At 37.0% G+C, this 18,086-nt stretch overlaps 1 protein-coding gene across 11 annotated transcripts in view; it reads right to left on the bottom strand.

The window, feature by feature from the left end:
- The window catches only part of AKAP7 (A-kinase anchoring protein 7), a 205,448-nt gene that overhangs the window by 26,439 nt on the left and 160,923 nt on the right, over positions 1-18,086 (bottom strand). For 7 of the 11 annotated variants that reach the window (XM_079148212.1, XM_079148200.1, XM_079148210.1 and 4 more), the window contains one exon: positions 676-1,805. The exons of 1 other annotated variant lie outside the window; for it this stretch is intronic. In XM_079148212.1, the coding sequence (XP_079004338.1) occupies positions 1,600-1,805 (206 nt within the window). In that variant the 3' untranslated portion in view covers positions 676-1,599. Of the gene's footprint in view, positions 1-675; positions 2,673-18,086 lie in introns of those variants that run through there. 3 more of the 11 variants (XM_079148205.1, XM_079148203.1, XM_079148204.1) reach the window with 1 other exon arrangement.

An 18,086-nucleotide genomic window follows, 5' to 3' on the forward strand; every position in this document is an offset into this window, starting at 1 on the left:
ACGTAACAGTAAAATTTGGAAGCCAGATTTAAAAAGAATACACTTTTGAGCCCTTCAAGCTTTTCAGATGGACTGGAACAAGATGTGTATAGATGGATGCTGAGAAGAGCTCTCTCTCCTGAAATATTGCTCACCAGGTTATGGGAGGATGAAAGCAGTGCCGGGACACCTGGGTTGTAGTCTAGGTCCAGACCCCTAACAGCAGTGTGGCCTTGGGTAAGGATCTCAACCTCTTCCAGCCTGCTTTCTCATTTGAGACACAAGGCAAGACTAAAAACACCTTTGCTTTGTACCTAAGGGCACAAAAGTGGTCCACAGTACCACTGTGAAAAGTGGTCCACAGCACACAGCTCTCCAGCTTCTGCCCTGGGTGGGTCCAGCTAGTCCTTTTGTCTTTGCTATTAATGTCACTTTAGTGATACATGGTTAATTGTTCATTGGACACCATTTAGATTTTCTTTGAATTTAATGTTCCACTGTTAATTCTCTGTGAAGCTGACTTACTTGAAATGATTTAAAAGTCTAGAGTTGATGGTGCTTTGACAACTGTGCTCTTTTAGCTTGAAGACAGGAACATGGAGTGAACAAACACTGAAACTATCGGAGCTCCTGCTCATGGTATCAGTGAACCACCACAGACCCAACAACTTCCAAGAGAAAAAGAAAGGAAAGGCAACAAGGGAAAACAATACATTTATTAAGAGGCATGAAAATGCATAAACTCACTTATAAATAAATGTAGTATAATTTACCCAGTGAAAAAATAGCTAAAATCCATGAGCAAACTGGATTTTATATTTGAATGATTACATATTTGATCGCCAATCATTTCTCCTTCCATCATGATCTATGAGTAGCAGCAATTTTACAATGACTATAGGAAAAAGCTGTTACCAATAATCACATGGAGAGAAATACTTCAAGAATGCTCTTTAAAATTGACCCAGTGCAAACAAATTCAAATTATAAGGGATATGATAAGATCTGGGACTTATCTTCAGAAAAGTAAAAAATAAAATCTGAAACATTCATTCATTAAGAAATGACAAAGCAAATTACATTTTGATCAGTGAAAAATAATACATATGGATATTATAAAACATTTTTAACCAGTGATTACAATTACTATATTTATAAATGTTCATTCAAGTACTAATAATGTTCAATAAACATTCAAATTTTCATTAAAAGTAACACTAAATGTAGACAGCTGGACAATGCTTCTTTTGATGTAATATGTCAACAGGAGGCAAGTGACCCTTAAAATACTGCTGTTGGTTTTGTTTTGTTTTGCCTGTAAATGACTTTTGCACAGTCTGTATTTTTTGTCTGCAAGGACCCAAGAAACATCTCACAACAGCTAATTAGGAAGTCATTTCTATAAAATGACTCAATATTACAGAAACAAATATTCTAAAACACTCAAAAAATTAACTCAAAAAATAATAGGGCAAAATTGGTTTTCTTTGGCAAGAAATTCCTTACCAAATGTTGGTTCACTGTTGTATGGAACCTATCAAAATACTTTGGTATTTACCAAAGAGCTATTTAAGAAGCTGAAAAGATTTAATAACTGTTACCATGATAACAACAAAGAGCTTATGTCAAAGTCGCGCTGAAATCAACATGATTTGCTTGATTACTGTTATCAATAAGTCTTCCTTCAAAAAGCTCCCTCCTAATTTTGGCCTGAGTCTCAGGTTTTAATAAAAGTTCCTTTATCTGTTTCACCTTGGCCTTCAGACACATCCTTTCTCGATGTAACGCTTCATTAATTAAATCTTGAATTCCAATAGGTTTCTTGCCTAAGGGAAAAAATTATATAATACATTTAAAGTACAAATGTCAGTGAGATACATTAAATATGGCATATTGACTTATCAAAATAAGGTTAAAAACCCTTTAAAATGATGCCCACATTTTATAGAAAAGGTTGCATTTTACTGAAAATATATCATTTACATGAAACATAATTTACTGTAAAGAAAGATCACTGCCTAGTGACAGCACTCTGAGGACAACATAAAACACTATGGATTAAATGGCACAGATGATAATCTCAACAGTGATGAATTTAAACTTAGCACTTGATAGCTGTGTGTGAGTTTTGGCCTCAGATAAAGAAGTCAAATGCCCTATGCAATATAAATGGCAGTATTCCATCTATGGCAAGACCTCTCCCATGGCCTCTTAAGTCCAGGAGACACGATCCAAAGTCCCCCCTCCCTTGTGCCTGGCTGAGGGCAAGTGAAACTTGGGCCATTTTTCTTCCAGAAATTAATTTCCTCTGCTAGTCCCAGCACTCCATTTCTCTTCTGTTGTTTCAGAAATGCAAAGGCATCTATCATGAAAGCGTTGGGCAACCTCCATGGATTGGATAAGAGATGCTTAAAAAGCACATTGCAAGTCAGTCCCGAGACTTGGCAGAGGGGAGCAGGGATGCTTTTCACAGAGCAGCAGGAACCTGCTGAGGTCTCATTTCCTGTTGTTATCACTGTCATTGCCATTCCGCTCAGCCTCTTCAGTTTTCACAGCGCTCCCCTCCCCGGGCTGCTTTTTGTTCTGTGTCTCTTCCAGATACTGCTGCACAGCCTTGAGCACCGCGTTCTCCACCAGCCTCTTACTGAGCCTTACCAGTTCAGCATCATCTGGCTCCCCTCCGTCCTTTTCACCTACATTCCACAACAGAGAAGAGAGGTCACTGAGCTCATATCACCATAGCAACTCAGCCATGCAGGGGCCAGCTAGTTCAGCTAGTTAAAAAGAGCAAGTGTCCTTCAATCTGGTAAATTAGATCTAAAAATCCAAGAACAGTGGGTTGTCTTTTCATACGATATTTGCAGAAGTAGGAGCCTGACTATTCCTTAAGATTTCAGGGTGAAAAGCAATTCATCAGCTCCAGTCTAGAAATGCCACCGAGCAATGCTGCTGGTTTCCATTTCTATGTGGCATGTTCGTTGGCTCATCCAAAGCTCACTCCTATCACTGAAGTGCATATGCCCACCACTGAGAGCCTCAGACATGAGAATTTGCCTGCTTCTCCCTCTCAGGTAATCAAGACTTCCCAGTCATCTCATTATTTGGGATCACTAATTTTAAAATGCTTGTCCTGTAGATTGGTTGTTAAATTCTCAGCACTCCCATGTAGACAAAAGCAGTTATTACCACTAGGAACTGATTGAAAATAAGCAAATACGACTAATAATTTTCTTCTAAATCTCAGTGCCATCACTGCAATTTAAGAAACAGGAAGTTCTTCAAAGAAGAGTCAGGAGTGTGGTGCAAAACACTGGATGTTACTATCTTACAGTTATTTTGCTTCTCTGCTAGTGACAATTCCGGTTTAAGAATTCCATCCTTCTTCCTATAAAAGAGCTAGTTCCTTTCTATTCCCATGCTATGCACTGTGCAGTCACTCTTTTCCTTGTTTGCTTTTACTGAGGAACAAAGGGCTCTTCCCCCATGTCCATTTAGCACCCTGTCTCCCTCCACTAAGGTGTGAGCCCAGGAAGGCAGATAGCTAGAGGCAAAGAAGTCATCAGAATGCTCACACATTAACATCAGCTCAATTTTGGAAAGCCCCACGAGCTCCAGAAGGCAAAGCCAGTCTTGCACTTGCACATTCAGATCTGGAACAGGCAGATACAAAGGATATGGGCTGGAAGATGGGCATTATTCCCTATCTTCAGTGTAACAGGAATTGAAGAACAAAAAAAGATATGCCAGAAGCGAGATTTGGCCCATCCCTGCTTTGGAGCCCTATTGTTTTTCATAATGTATGTTCAAGACCAGTTCTGCTGATAACTGCCCCCATCCTTCCTGGAGGCAACTCAAGCAGAAGAGTAGATGGGTTAAGATCCTTCATCTAGAGACACTCACAGGAGGAAGCCTTAGCAACCACCTTCCTTTAAATGTGGCAATAAGACCCATGATCAAAGGTCTAAGACAGAACATTTGCAGTGCACAGTATGTCTGGAAGTGAGTAAACTTCAACTTGGTGATGACTGTATAGAATCTACTAAACATAAATCTGTCGAGATATTATGAAAAGAAACATAAACAAATTCACTACTAGTATGATCTTTAGGTACAAGTTTAAGTTCAGATTGTTTTCAACCAGTGAGAATGAATGAGTACACTAAATAATAATTAAAGGATTTTATCTCAATCTTAAATACAGTGTTTATACAATATAGACAGTATCTCCAAGTACATTACCCACAATTATTTGTTATAATGGCTTTTCAATTTTAAAATGGAAATCAACCTGCAAATGAAGGAATACTATTTAAGTACCCTTCAAAACACTATAAATGACTCTACGCTTGCCACCCTACTTGAGCTCTGTGCCTAGGCCAGAGATTATGTGCCCAAGGGTTATTTAAGAACCGATCTAGCTTTCTTGTTGGTAATTTGAATCTAATTAGTAAGTCAATCTCCAAGATCCCCCTTAGGTCTAATATATGTGTTTCTATTTCTGTCAGTTCACACTAAAAGATTTGAAATACAAAAATCTTCCCATGAAATACTAATTTTCTGACTGTCCTATTTTTTGTTTATCCTTTTACTATTACTCAAGTCAAACAAACTCAAAACAAGATTGTCACTATCTCTTACACTTTCTTTTCCCTCATCAACCCAGTTAATTACTGAGCCTTGTTCAATATGTGCTTCACAATTTCTCCCTTTTTCAATGTATGTGATATGATATCTCTAGGCTAATTATTCTAAAATATCACTTTTACTCTCCATTCAACAGGGAAACAAGCTTGCATCCTAAGACTTTCCAAACTTTGCCTTAACAGATCACTACTGCTGCACTTCTGTAGTCAGCCTCCAACTTATCAGTGGGTGCCTCTACAACATACCCTATTTCTAGAAAGCCTCCCTTTCTCTCACATATCCATGAAGCCTTTCCTGACTGTCCCAGCTGGAAGTGTCCCTCGGATTCCAACACTCTAACTGCATGCACACTACATGACCATTTGGTCATTCGTTCAACCAGTGTGTGTCAGGGATCTGCCATCTGCCTAGAATTCTTCCAGCCGACAGAGAGAAATCAAGGACTAGTTTTCTTTCCTTGATTCCTTTACAGATTATAAACATTATTTATTGATGTATTTATTCAGCAACTATTGATCCAGCATCTGCTCTGGTAAAGACACAGCCTTGAGTATATAAACTATGTTTTAGGTGTCACAATTATCTTTCCCTCTGCCCACATAGGGCAGCTTATTAATTGCAATATAAGCTCAATAAAAATGTTAGTCAAGGGAATTGTTGATTGTCATCCTTGAAAGTTGCAGCAATATTTTTAAATGTTACCATTTTCCTATAAAAATAGCATACTAGAGCCAGAAATTTAAATTTAATACTAAGTTTAAAACAAGGGCAGAGAATTCCAGAATGATTCATATATCCATATGAAAAATCTACATCTACTTTGCTTCATGAACCAGGTAAATAAGACAAAAATTTTGACCTATGGGACAAATATTCATTACCTACAATAAATAACTAACAAACCAAGAAAAAAATAAAACAAATGTACAAATGAATCTTCCAGATCTGCCCTGGACTCCAATCTCCCTTACAGCGTCTGCAACTCATCCTCAGGCCATTAACATTAGGCAGGGAAGAGCTCACCATGGCAGAGCCCTGCAAGAGTGCAGCAGATCTCCATTCCAGTAGGGACGCATCTGCCTTCTCACTTTTAGCAGATTTAATTCAACTTAATTAAAAAGAGGCATTTAAAAAAACAAAAAGGGAACTCATGAAAATAGAAGGAGCTGAGGAAGGGGATCAGGGGCAGGAGGTGAGGATGGAAAAGGGGGCTAACTGGGGAATGAAACTGATCAAATTATGTTATGCACACATACAAATATGTCACAATGAATCCCGCTGCCACATATAATCATAATGCAACAATTTTAAAAAGAGGCATTTTAAGATTAAAGTTATGCTGTTTTTCTTTTTTACTACTTGAATAAGGGTATCTGTCGCTCACAGTGACCTCTAAGATAAATGTCTACCTTCATTTTAACTGAAGCCTCAACATGCCACTGCAACACATGCAAACTATCTTTTTTTTTTTTTTTTTTTGGTACCAGGGATTGAACCCAGGGAACTTTACCATTGAGTTACATGCCCAGCCCCCACCCCTTTTTAATTTTATTTAGAGACAGGGTCTCCTTGAGTTGCTTTGTGCCTCACTAAGTTGCTAAGGCTGGATTTGAACTTGTGAGCCCCCTGCTTCAGCCTCCAGGGCCACCGGGATTACAGGTGTGCTCCACACACCTGGCTTCACACAAACGATCTTTAGATATTCCATCAAATATTCCCAAAACATCAGAATCTTGATTAAAAAATATCCTTTCTAGTTCTACTTGGTTTACTTAATATTATACCTACCTAAAATAACAGACTAACCTTTGTCTTTGACACCATTATTTTAGTAATCTCCCAAAAATACCCTTGATCAATTTTAGGATAATATAAAAGAAAAGCAATAAAAATTCTTTAAAACCCACCAAGCACAGTACTGTTCTGAAAGGAACAGACTTAAGAAACTTTTCACCAAACTTCAAGTAAGCAAATAAATAACTCTCCATAGAGTTGTGGTATTGTTAACCCATGATTTGGACCTACCATTCTACTTTTGTTTTTATTACCTGAGAGTTCTAATACCAATCCAGTGCAAGACTACAGTTTATTTTTGTGGTCATAAAAAGAAAACGAGTGAACTCTCTGGTGGTAGCAAGAATATTTTATACCTCCTAGAATAATTTAAGATCAACATTAATGTGACCCAGCTGGTATCATGTGTGAGTCGACCCAACAGCAGCTTCACTGGTGTCACATGAAGGGTGCCAGAAACCATCACCATCCCTTTACCACCACCAGTATCTAGGTGTCTTGTCCTGACAGAATAAGTCACACTCATTTGTTCTTTAAAAGGGAACAAAGAAAATATTCTTTAGAACACAGTGTAAAACAGGGAGAGTACAACCACATTAAAATGAGAGCATTCAAATATTAAGACATTAAAAGTTGTCACTTGCACACATCCCAACTATCAAAACCCTTATTTGGGGAAACTGAGAATTTTTTCATGCCACAGAGGCTGTATCCAGTCATCTGTGGCTTTACCACACCACAAAATGAATGTACCATAAATGCTATGGGCAATGTTTTGGATTCCATGATAAAATAAGAAAGAAGGAAAACCAAAAGGTATGTAAATGTTCAAAACAGGCAAAAACAAACAAATTAAAAAAGACTGACCTGAAGGCTAAGCTCTACTTTAAGCAGCTTCATGCTGAGAAAATGCAAATGAAAAAGAGCAAGATGGGTGAAGAGAGAAACAGCAAGCAAAGAATGAGAAAAGGCTTCACCGCAGCAGTATCTGGCTATCTGCTGGACAGAGAAAAGTACCATGCTAAGGTGCTTTCCAAGATGGTTAAACAAAAACAAAACAAAACAAAACAAAACAAAACAAAAAGGCAGGAAAATGGAAAGTCCTTCTGCCCATTGCTCTTGCCCAGGGGGAAACAGAAGTATTAAAAGTTACTCAGAAAAGAAAGAAAAAAAGGCATGGACAAGGACAGTTATTAAGTCCTCCTTGTTGGAGATAAAACCACCTAAATATGAAAGATTCATTAGGCCAATGGGTTTTGTTTCAGTGATCCCATGTCATACATCCTGACCTGAACGCCACCTTTGGCCTGCTGACACATCCCCACCGTTGACAACTGTGGGTGTTTTTACCAAAGGTACTGTCACTGAGATGAACATGAGTGAGTTAGGCTTCTGACACAGGAGGCAAGGTTACTTGGGGACATATGTCCAGGTTACCAACAATCCTGCAAATGAGGGATGCATAAATGCATTCTTACTGAGTCTCTTACAGACAAGGGCCTGACACAGAGCTGAGGCAGCCAAGGCAGTACTTTCTCACTGCTTCTTGCCATCACACCAGAAAGATGTCCAACATGTTGCTCAGAGTAGCAGCTGTGAGTTTATTAGAGAGGAAAGGGGACACTCTCAAGGGAGAGAGTGTTTCCATTCAGAGAGGAGGACACACACCTACCCCGTGCCCTTCCATTTTATTAGAGGGTCCCAGGGAAGTTTCTGAAGGATCCCACCCAGGTTCATCTCTTGACTTTTGACTGACAGAGGGATTGCATCAAAATTCAAGTTTCCACTGCACATGGTAAAGATTCAGGGCAACTCTAGATCACTTTGGCCCATGCTAAGCAGTCCTATTTGGAACCTGTTCTTACAGAATTTATGGTTAAGGGAAATTATCTTTATCTTTGTGAGTTCTGGAACTTGGTCTGTGTAAGGGTTACAAAAGTGCCCCCCCTTCATTGACCCCTGTAAATTGTGTTTTTATCAGCATTTGGGGCCTGCATTTCTCCTGTAGATAACAGGTCATTTGCTGAGGCATGCATACATCCTATTGACTTAAGCCAGGCAGGGCTACAGGTAAATTGTTTTCTTAAAAGGAATATTGTGGGAGTTAGTTCATAGAATTATGTGCCCAGTGCCTCTTCTCCCACCATTCATGTCCATAACCTGTCAGTTTGAGAGCAGTTTCATACAAATAACTCCATATAATTGTGGACAACTATAATCAGGAAAACCACCACTACTATGACATTTTTTAATAATACCAAATAGCCTTACATATCTGCAACCCTCAAGAGAACTATATATTGTTTATTAAATATTTATCAAATTGTTTAAAATGCATTAATGGAAAAATAAAATAAAAATAAAACCAAAACCTTACTTGGTATCTGGAAGAAGGCTTCCTTTGCCTCTTCCCTTCACTTGCACAACTTGGTACTTCCTGTTCTAGAAACATGTATATGTCTTCCTCAGAAGAGGAATTTTCTTTTTAAATGTGATCATCTTTTCTATCATCTATCTGGTTGAAAAGAAGCACTAAGGTTGGGGACTCAGTGGCAGAGAGCTCGCCTGGCATGCACAAGGTCCTGGGTTCAATACTCAGGACCATGAAACAGAAAAGCAGAAACACTACACGCAGATCTGTAGGCTATTCAAAGAGGTGGGGTGGCACTCAGCTTCCTTGTGCACTACCTGCAACTAATCTGTGCTGAAGGACAGGTCAGGAATCATCCTCCAGTATAAATTAAACTGACACTGTTAATGGACCCTAATCTGCCAAAAGTATTAGCCATGCCCTAGAAAAAGTTCCTATAAAGTCCCCCACTGTTTGCCAAATACTAAAATTCAACCCAACCCACACCAGAAAATTTTATAATTAAAAGCACATTTTACAATATAAATTTCAAAAGGGAAGAAACTATGTCTTTTAAGTTTCATTCTGGCCTCAGTAACAAGGAATAAACAGAAAAAGGATGATACTATGTGTATAAAAGAACAGGCCCCAGGGTTCTGCAGACTGCTACACTAAATGTCCCTCCATCCACCCCACCCTCAATATCTTTAAGATGGAAAGCAGCTACATTGAATATCAAGAGACACCTAGAGGGAAACAAAGGGGAGATGAGGCCCCACAGGCATGTGACCTGCAGTCTGAATGAACTGGGTGGCCATCCAGGCAGCCTTGGCCAAAGCTGTCACAATGACAAAGGGCCAAGAACCCTCCATGCCTCTTGCTAACACACAAGTCCTGCCACGTCCAGAGTCTCTACTTCCTTCCATCCTTTCCAAAGTCTCTGCCTAAAGCCAGCCCTGATCCACATATCCTGAAGGAACTCCCCCAAACCTATGAGTGGTACCCTTAAGACTGTGGTTCATGTGGTTATATCAAAGATGGGAAAAGCCATAGTTGCTGTCTGATTACTTCCAAACAACCTCCCTAAGAACTCTCTTCCTTCCATATTCTTGTTATCATGTAACAGACCCTTACAATTTTTTCTTCAGTCTGTAACATCAATTCTGAACTCATACTGTGATCTACATTGCTCCCTATATACCTTTTGATGCAATGTTGTAATTTCTTATTGTAAAGTTTGGAAAATATTGATGATGAAGTGACAAAATTCCAAAATGTGTTTGCAAGGAGGAAAAAACATGATAGAAAAATGAGTTTGAAACCTAATTCTGAAGTTTTCTATCTGCACAACCTTGTTTACACCCTCTCCAAAGGTAAGGTGGATTGTCATGGGGATAATAATCACCTTGTATTGATGTTTTAGTGAGTAATGATAATACCCAGAAAAGTGTGCCTAACATTGTGCCTAGAACATAGTAGGAACTCCAAATGGGGTAATTATTTTATTAGTACATTTTATATGTGAGATATAATTAAGTCTGAGTTCAACTTATTTTAAGACTATACCCATTATCTGCTAAATAATCAGTCTTTCGACTGGTCAAGAAACATATGCATAGGTACCTACTATGTGCCACTACTAAGTATTTAACAAAATGAATTATATATAGACTCTGAATGGATAAAAGGATGACCAATAAATAATGATTATAAAACATTAGGTTAAGTGCTATAATAAAAGATGTTCAAGGTTCAATGTAGTAGGGAAAGGGTGACAAGGTAGGTTGCACAGAGTAGATATTTCAGTTCAGGGAGTAAGAATTTCCAGCCATGAAAACAGGAGTAAGAAGGAATGAAGAGTTTTTCCAGGCATAAAAAAAGAAGTGTTATAGTTTGGATCCTAAAAGTCCCCCAAAGGCTATGTGTTAAATTCTTGGTCCCAGTCCATGGCAATATTGGGAGGTGGTGGAACCTTTAAGATACAGGTCCTTGAGGAAGCAAGTTAGGTCACTGGTGGTGTGCTCATGAAAAGGGTATTGGGAATCAGCCCCTTTATTTCTTTGCTTCTCAGCTGCCAACAGGTGAGCAGCCTCTTCCACCATGTGCTTCTGCCATGATGTACTGTGTTGCCACAAGTTCAAAGCAACATGGCCAAGCAACCATGGACTAAAACCTCTGAAACTATGAACTAAAACAAACATTTTCTCCTTAAGGCTGTTTGTCTTAGGTATTCTCTCACAGTGACAGAAAGCTGACTGACACAGGTGCAGATAAAGGACCCTGTGTATCATGCCATGGAGCCTGACTTCATTCTCTAGGTAATGTGCAGTTATTGAAGGATTTAAAAAACATATTTTAGAAAATTCACTGAGGGGGCTAGGGAGATAGCTCAGACGGTAGAGTGCTTGCCTTGCAAGCACACGGCCCTGAGTTCGATCCCCAGTACCGCAAAAAAAAAAAAAGAAAAAAGAAAATTCACTGTGGGAGCCATGTGAAATGTGGACCAAAGATTCCGGAGGGGCAAAAATAGAAACAAGTTGTTGCAAAAGACAAAAAATAGAAACAACGCAGGCATAAAACATGATAAACACAGTATAAAAGTAGGGACAAATTACAGAGAGAATTAAGAAACAGGAATCCTGAGCCCTGGAACTAATATAATTAGAGGACGATGTTAAGGAAAGAGGAGGGGAGTGCAAGAAAAAACATGAAGGAACAATCACTAAAAATGTTTGAAATTTGATTAGAAACTATAAACCCTCAAATCAAGATGACTGAAGAATCACAGGTACAAAAAAAGTGCAGAAAAATCACACCAAAGAAAAAAAGCAGCCAAAAGAAAAGGATGTATTTTATACAGAGGAACAAGGAGAAGAATGACCACAGAAATGCCCATCAGGAGCAATGCAAATCAAAAACAATACTACAACGTTTTAATGTACTAAGCAAAAAAGAAAAGAATTCTTTTTCATAGAGTTCTTGACCCAGAAATATTATCTTGCAAAAGTGAGAATGAGCTGGATGCGGTGGCACACCTGTAATCCCAGCAACTCGGGAGGCTGAGGCAGGAGGATCAAGAGTTCAAAGTCAGTCTCAGCAACTTAGTGAGGCCCTGAGCAACTCAGAGAGACCCTGTCTCTAATAAAATATAAAAAAGGGCTGGGGATGTGGCTTGAGGGTTAAGCACCCCTGGGTTCAATTCCTGGCTGGCGGGAGGAAGGGAGGGAGGGAGGGAGGGAGGGAGGGAGGGAGGAAGGAAGGAAGGAAGGAAGGAAGGAAGGAAGGAAGGAAGGAGGGAAGGAAATGAAAATAAGTCTTTCCCAGATATCAAAGGCTAAGTGAATCCATCTGCAGCTGACCAGAACTGGAAGAAATGTTAAGTAAAAAATATCAGGCAGAAAGAAAATTTTACCAGATGGACATTTAGATCTACTCAAAGACAAGAAGGTAACTAAGAATAGCACATGTATAGGTAAAAATAAAGCCTTTTCTCATCCTTATTTCTTTAAAAGGGAAATAACTGTCTTAAATAGGGTTTTTAAAAATATATTGAAATAAAGTATATAGTAACAGTAACAGAAAGACTAGCAAGGGTAAATGGAAATAATTTGCCAAGTTCTTATGTTAAACATGAAGTAGCATATTACTATTTGAAGGTAGAGGATGTGTATGTAAAAATCCTATAGTAGTCACTAACATAAAATTTTTGAAAGGCATTGCAAATAAGCCAATAATGGAGATAAATGAAATTACAAAGCTTCTTAATACAAAATAAGGCAGTAGGTGTTGGGAGTGTAACTCACTGGTAGATCACTTGGCCTAGGATATGTCAGGCCCTGGGTTTGATCCCAGCATTTAAAAAAAAAGGAGGGGGGTGCAGAAAAAGAGAAGAAAAAGAAACGACAATACAAGAAGACAGCAACTAGCAAAGTGGGGAATTTAAACTCAATACTGACAATCATATAAAATAATAAATGATCTAAACTCACTGATTAAAAGTCATAGCTAATGAATAAGAATCAGCTATGTTGTTCACAAAAAAAAAAAACTGACTGAAGATATAAAGACACAGAAAGGTTAAAGGAAAATGATGGGGAAAGATATATACTATATTAATAATAATCAAAAGAGACCTAGAGAATCAATATTAGACAAAGCAAATTTCAGAATCTAGAATATTACTTCAGGGAGATATAATAATAATAAGGGAATCAGTTCATCACGATGATGAAAAATATCCTAAATGCATACTGTCTTAGTCTGTTTTGTGCTGCTATAAGAGAATTCCTTAGACAACATAACTTATAAAGAACAGAATTTTATTTCTCACAGTTCTGGAGGCTTGGAAGACCTAGATATAGGCAGAGGCATTTGGCCCCGTGAGAGCCTTTTTGCTGTGTCCTCCCATGGCAGAAGGCAGAAAAGCAAGCAAGAAACAATTCCTTCAGTCAAATCCCTTTAAGAGGATACCTATTCCTACGGATGAGAGGGTAGCGCTCATGGCCTAACCACTGCTTAAAGGTCTCACCTCTCTTTTTGGGAGGAGAGAGGAAGGTTGTATTCTTTTTTTTTTTTTTTTCCAAACTTTTAAATGTATGCATTATAGTAGTACATAAAGGTAGGATTTGTTGTTACACACTAGAACATGCACACAATATAACAAAGTAATTTGGTCGATATCATTCCCTTGCACTTTCCTCCTCCCTCCTTTCCTGCCACCCCATTTCTAGTTCTTTCCATCTATTCTACTATCTCCCTTTGTTTTTCATAAAACCTACCCATGTACTTTCCTCTTTTCCTCTCAATAAGAGAAAAGATAACTCTTGACCTTCTGAGTTTGACTAATTTCATTTAACATAATGGTCTCAAGTTCCATCCATTTTACAGAAAATGACATTATTTCATTCTTTATGGCTAAAGAATGAAAGAATGTGTACATATACCATATTTTCTTTATCTTTCATCCACTGATGGACACCTAGGCTAGTTCCATGGTTTGGCTATTGTGAACTGTGCTGCTATAAACATGCATATGCATGTATCACTGTAGTATGCTGACTTTTAATTCTTCAGGATAAATACTGAGGAGTGGTGTAGTTGGATCATACGGTGGTTCCATGCCTATTCTTTTGAAGAACTTCCTTACTGATTTCTACAGTGGTTTTACCTTATTTACAATCCCACCAACAGTGTAAAAGTGTTCCTTTTTCTCTACCTCCTCTTCAGCATTTATTGTTGTTTGTATTTTTAATGACTGCCATTCTGACTGGTTTGAGATGAAATCTCAGTGTAATTTTGATTTGCATTTCCTTAATTGCTAATGATGTTGAAATTTTTTTCATAGATTTGTTGGCCATTTATATTTCTTCTTTTTATAAGTGTCTGTTTAATTCATTTAAGGTCTCACCTCTTAATACTATCACATTGACAAGACCTGAATTTTGGAAGAAACACATTTAAACCATAGCAATATAAACCTAATAGCAAGAGCTTCAAAATACCTTAAGCAAAAACTGATAAAATTAAAAAGTTAATAGATAATCCACAAATATCATTTGAGATTTTAAGATCACTCTCAAGAGTTGATAGAGAAATTGAGTTAAAATATCAAACACTTGAACTACACTAGTAATCAAATCCACTTAAATAAAAATTATAGAACACTTCACCCAACAATAGCAGGATACTCATTCTTTTTAGTGAAAAGAAAACCTTTACCAAGAGATCATTTTCTGAGCCATAAAATAAGTCTCAGTAAGTTAAAAAGTATTAAATATATCCAATGCATACTCACAAATTACAATGGAATCAAATAAGAAATCAGTAACAGAAAGACATTTTGAGCATCCTTCAATAATTTAGAATAGCATACTTCAAAAGAACCCATGGATCAAAGATGAAATCAAAGGGAAATAGTTTTAAATGGAAATTAAAACTAAAATTAAAAGCACATCCAAATGTGTGGAATGAAGCAAAAGTTGTATTTAGAGGGAAGTTTATACCATTAAATGTTTATGTTAGAAAATAAGAGCAGTTTCAAATCAGTTATCAAAGCTGCCACCTTAAGAACATAAGAAGGGAGAAACGAATTAATCCTAAAGCAAGAAGAAAAGAAGGGAATAATAGTTGTATTTGACAAAATTCTTTTCAAAGAACCAGTCTTTAGTTTCACTGATTTTCTCAAATAATAGAAAAAAATCACTGAGATTAAACACTGAACTGATTCTTTATAAAAATAAAAAAATTAAATTAATAAAGCTCTATCCAGAGCTTATTCAGAAACAAAAAATAGAAGATGTATATTACCAATATCAGAAATGGGAGAGGGAACACCACTATCAATTATACAGATATTAAGAAGATAATACAAAAATGTTATGAATGATTTTATGCCAGTAGATGTCACAAACTAGAAGAAATGGACAAATTCCTTGAAAGACACAAACTACCCAGTTCTGTTCAAGAAAAAGTAGATAACTTGACTAGTGCTACACTTGAAACTGTTGTTAAAAATCTTTAAACTAAGTAGCCCAAATGGCTTTACTGCTAATATATTTTATCAAACATTTTAGGAAGAATCTTGCCAATTCACAATTATTTAAAAAAAAATAGAAGAGGGAATACTTCTAAATCACCTAACCCAGACAGTGTGTGTGTGGGGGGGAATAGACTAATATCCCTCACAAATAGGGACACAAAAATCCTTAAGAAAGTCTTACCAAATCAAATATAGCAATAAATAAAAAGAATAAAACATTATAAGTAAGAGGGGTTTATTCCAGATATACAAATAGAGCTAATGTTTGAAAATCAATCCACATAATTTCTATACCAACAGCAAAATAAACAAATTGGATCATTTCAATATATTCAGAAAAGGAATTTTACCCAATTCAATATCATGATAAACACACGTAGCAAAGTAGGAAGAGAAAAAAACACCCTGAGACAAAGGGCATCTATGAAAACCTCCAGCCAACTTCATACTTGTTGGTGAAAAACTGAATGATTTTTGCTTTAAATCAGGAAGAGAAAGATATCTGCCTTCACCACTACTACTTAATATGGTGCTATAAGTATTAGCCAATGCAATTAGGCAAGAAAAAGAATTACGACCCTCCTGAATGAAAAAGAAGAAAAATTGTCTTTATTCACAGAAGAGAGTATCATCTACCTATAAATCCTAAAAAAAAAAAATCTACGAAAATGTGTTTAACAAGATCACAAGATATAATTACTATATTTAAAAAAATCAATTGTACTAGTCACAAACAACTGAACTCTTAAAGTTATTAAAAATATTACCTTTGATAGCATAAAATATTACATAGGGTAAACAACAAAATGTATGCAAGACCTATATACACAGACAACTATAAAACTTTCTGAGAGAAATTAAGATTTAAATAAATGAAGAGATAAACTTTATTTGTGGATCAAAAGACTAGATACTGTTAAGATCTCAACTCATCCCCAATTGTTCTTTGGATAAAAAATAGCATCAATCAAAAACTCAAAGTTCTTTTTTGTAGAAATTCTTAAATTTAGTTTAAAACTTACATGAAAATGTAAAGGACAAGACCAGTCAAAACAATTTTTTAAAAGAAAAAATTATTAGACATGTTACCTGATTTCAAGACTTACTTTGAAGTTATAGGAATAGGGTCAGCATGATATTGGTATGAAGACAGACATATATCAATGAAATAAAACAAAATTCAAAAACAGACTCAAACACATATGACCAACTCATCTTCAACAAAGGTCCTGAGGCAATTCAACAGAGAAAGAGCAATCTTCTCAAGAAATGGTACTAATTATAGATCTAGATGGAAAGAAAAAAAAAAAAAAAAAACTCAACCCATATCACAGGCTATATATAAAAATTAACTCAAAATGGAGCATAGACTAATATAAAATCTGAAAGTATAAAGTGTCTAGAAGAAAATATCCAAGAACTTCTTAGGACCTAGAATTTCTTAAATAGGACATCAAAAGCTCAAGCTACAAAAAAAAAAAAAAAAAAAAAAAAAGAAGCTATGGTACATCTCTGCAATGGTAATGAAACCCTGCTATAAGGTAAGGAAATACTAAAGCATACAACAGCCCAGATGAATCTAAAACACATCATGCTATGTAAAAGAAGACAAATTCAAAGGGCTACAAACCATATGATTTCATATGACATTCCAGAAGTGGCAAAACAGACTGCAAACAGACCTGTGGTTCCCAGGGGTTGAGAGAATTTTGGAAGGTGATGGAACTATTTATCTTGCTTGTGGTGGTGGTTACAGACTCAGTGTGTTGATTAAAACTCACAGAACTAAAGTAAGACTGAATTTTACTGTATGTAAACTGTACCTCAACTTTAAAAAATACTAATAAGAACAATTTTTCCCAGTGATGAGGGACAAATGTAGCCTCTTCTGGGGTCAACAAAACTGAACAGACTCATACCTTATCACTCTGCACTTAGTTGGTGGATGGCTATAAGGATGGCTTCTTAGCTCCTCTCTCGGTTTTAAGACCATCCTCAACTCTAATAGCTGTAATATCTCACAGAGGCAGGCCTCGGATTTTCCGTTGCTTTCCTTCTGAATCATATTTTTCTGTTGTGCTCAATATCAAAATATTTCCATAAAATAGACAAAGGTGGCTTCTGAGCATGAATGTGACCCAATTATTGTTTTACTTCTCCCCCTGCAGTGTATCAGGCATCTTGTCTGCTCCAATGTACTCAGTACAAACTAAATTGGCACCCAGTGCCCTGATTGACAAACGCTCACTGTCACTATTGCTGAAATCTCTCTCAGTGGGCACTGTGCTCACTGCAGTTGGTTTTGCTCACTTGTTTGCCTGCCATTGTTTGCAGGCTCCCACCTGCTGTTGTGTATCATAAATTTCTCTCTATTACATAGGAACCATGGTGTTTTCCTCCCTAGATTTTAGTTCCTATTTTTGTTCAGGTTGGAATGTGGGAACTTCTCATGATTCCTGACTGGTTGCTTAAGGACTCTCAGAGTTAGTTTGTGCAAAACCAATTGAAAGATGTGATTCTAAGTACTGATAAAAGAGGCAGACATTCCAAACACAAGTCCCACTCCACCGGAGTATCAACAGAAGCACAGCAATCAGTGAAAAAAAAAAAAAAAAAATATATATATATATATATATGACAGAGAAGAAATATAGCTTTAAATATGTCACCAGCATAAATTTTCAAATAATCATGCTCCTGACAGGCAGAAAAACAAGGAGGCTGGAAAATGAAGCAATGCTTAGTCTTAAAACCATTGCACGCATGTAATTATTATCATCT

Source organism: Sciurus vulgaris, assembly GCF_902686455.1.
Source record: "Sciurus vulgaris genome assembly, chromosome: 7".
NCBI classification, from domain to species: domain Eukaryota; kingdom Metazoa; phylum Chordata; class Mammalia; order Rodentia; family Sciuridae; genus Sciurus; species Sciurus vulgaris.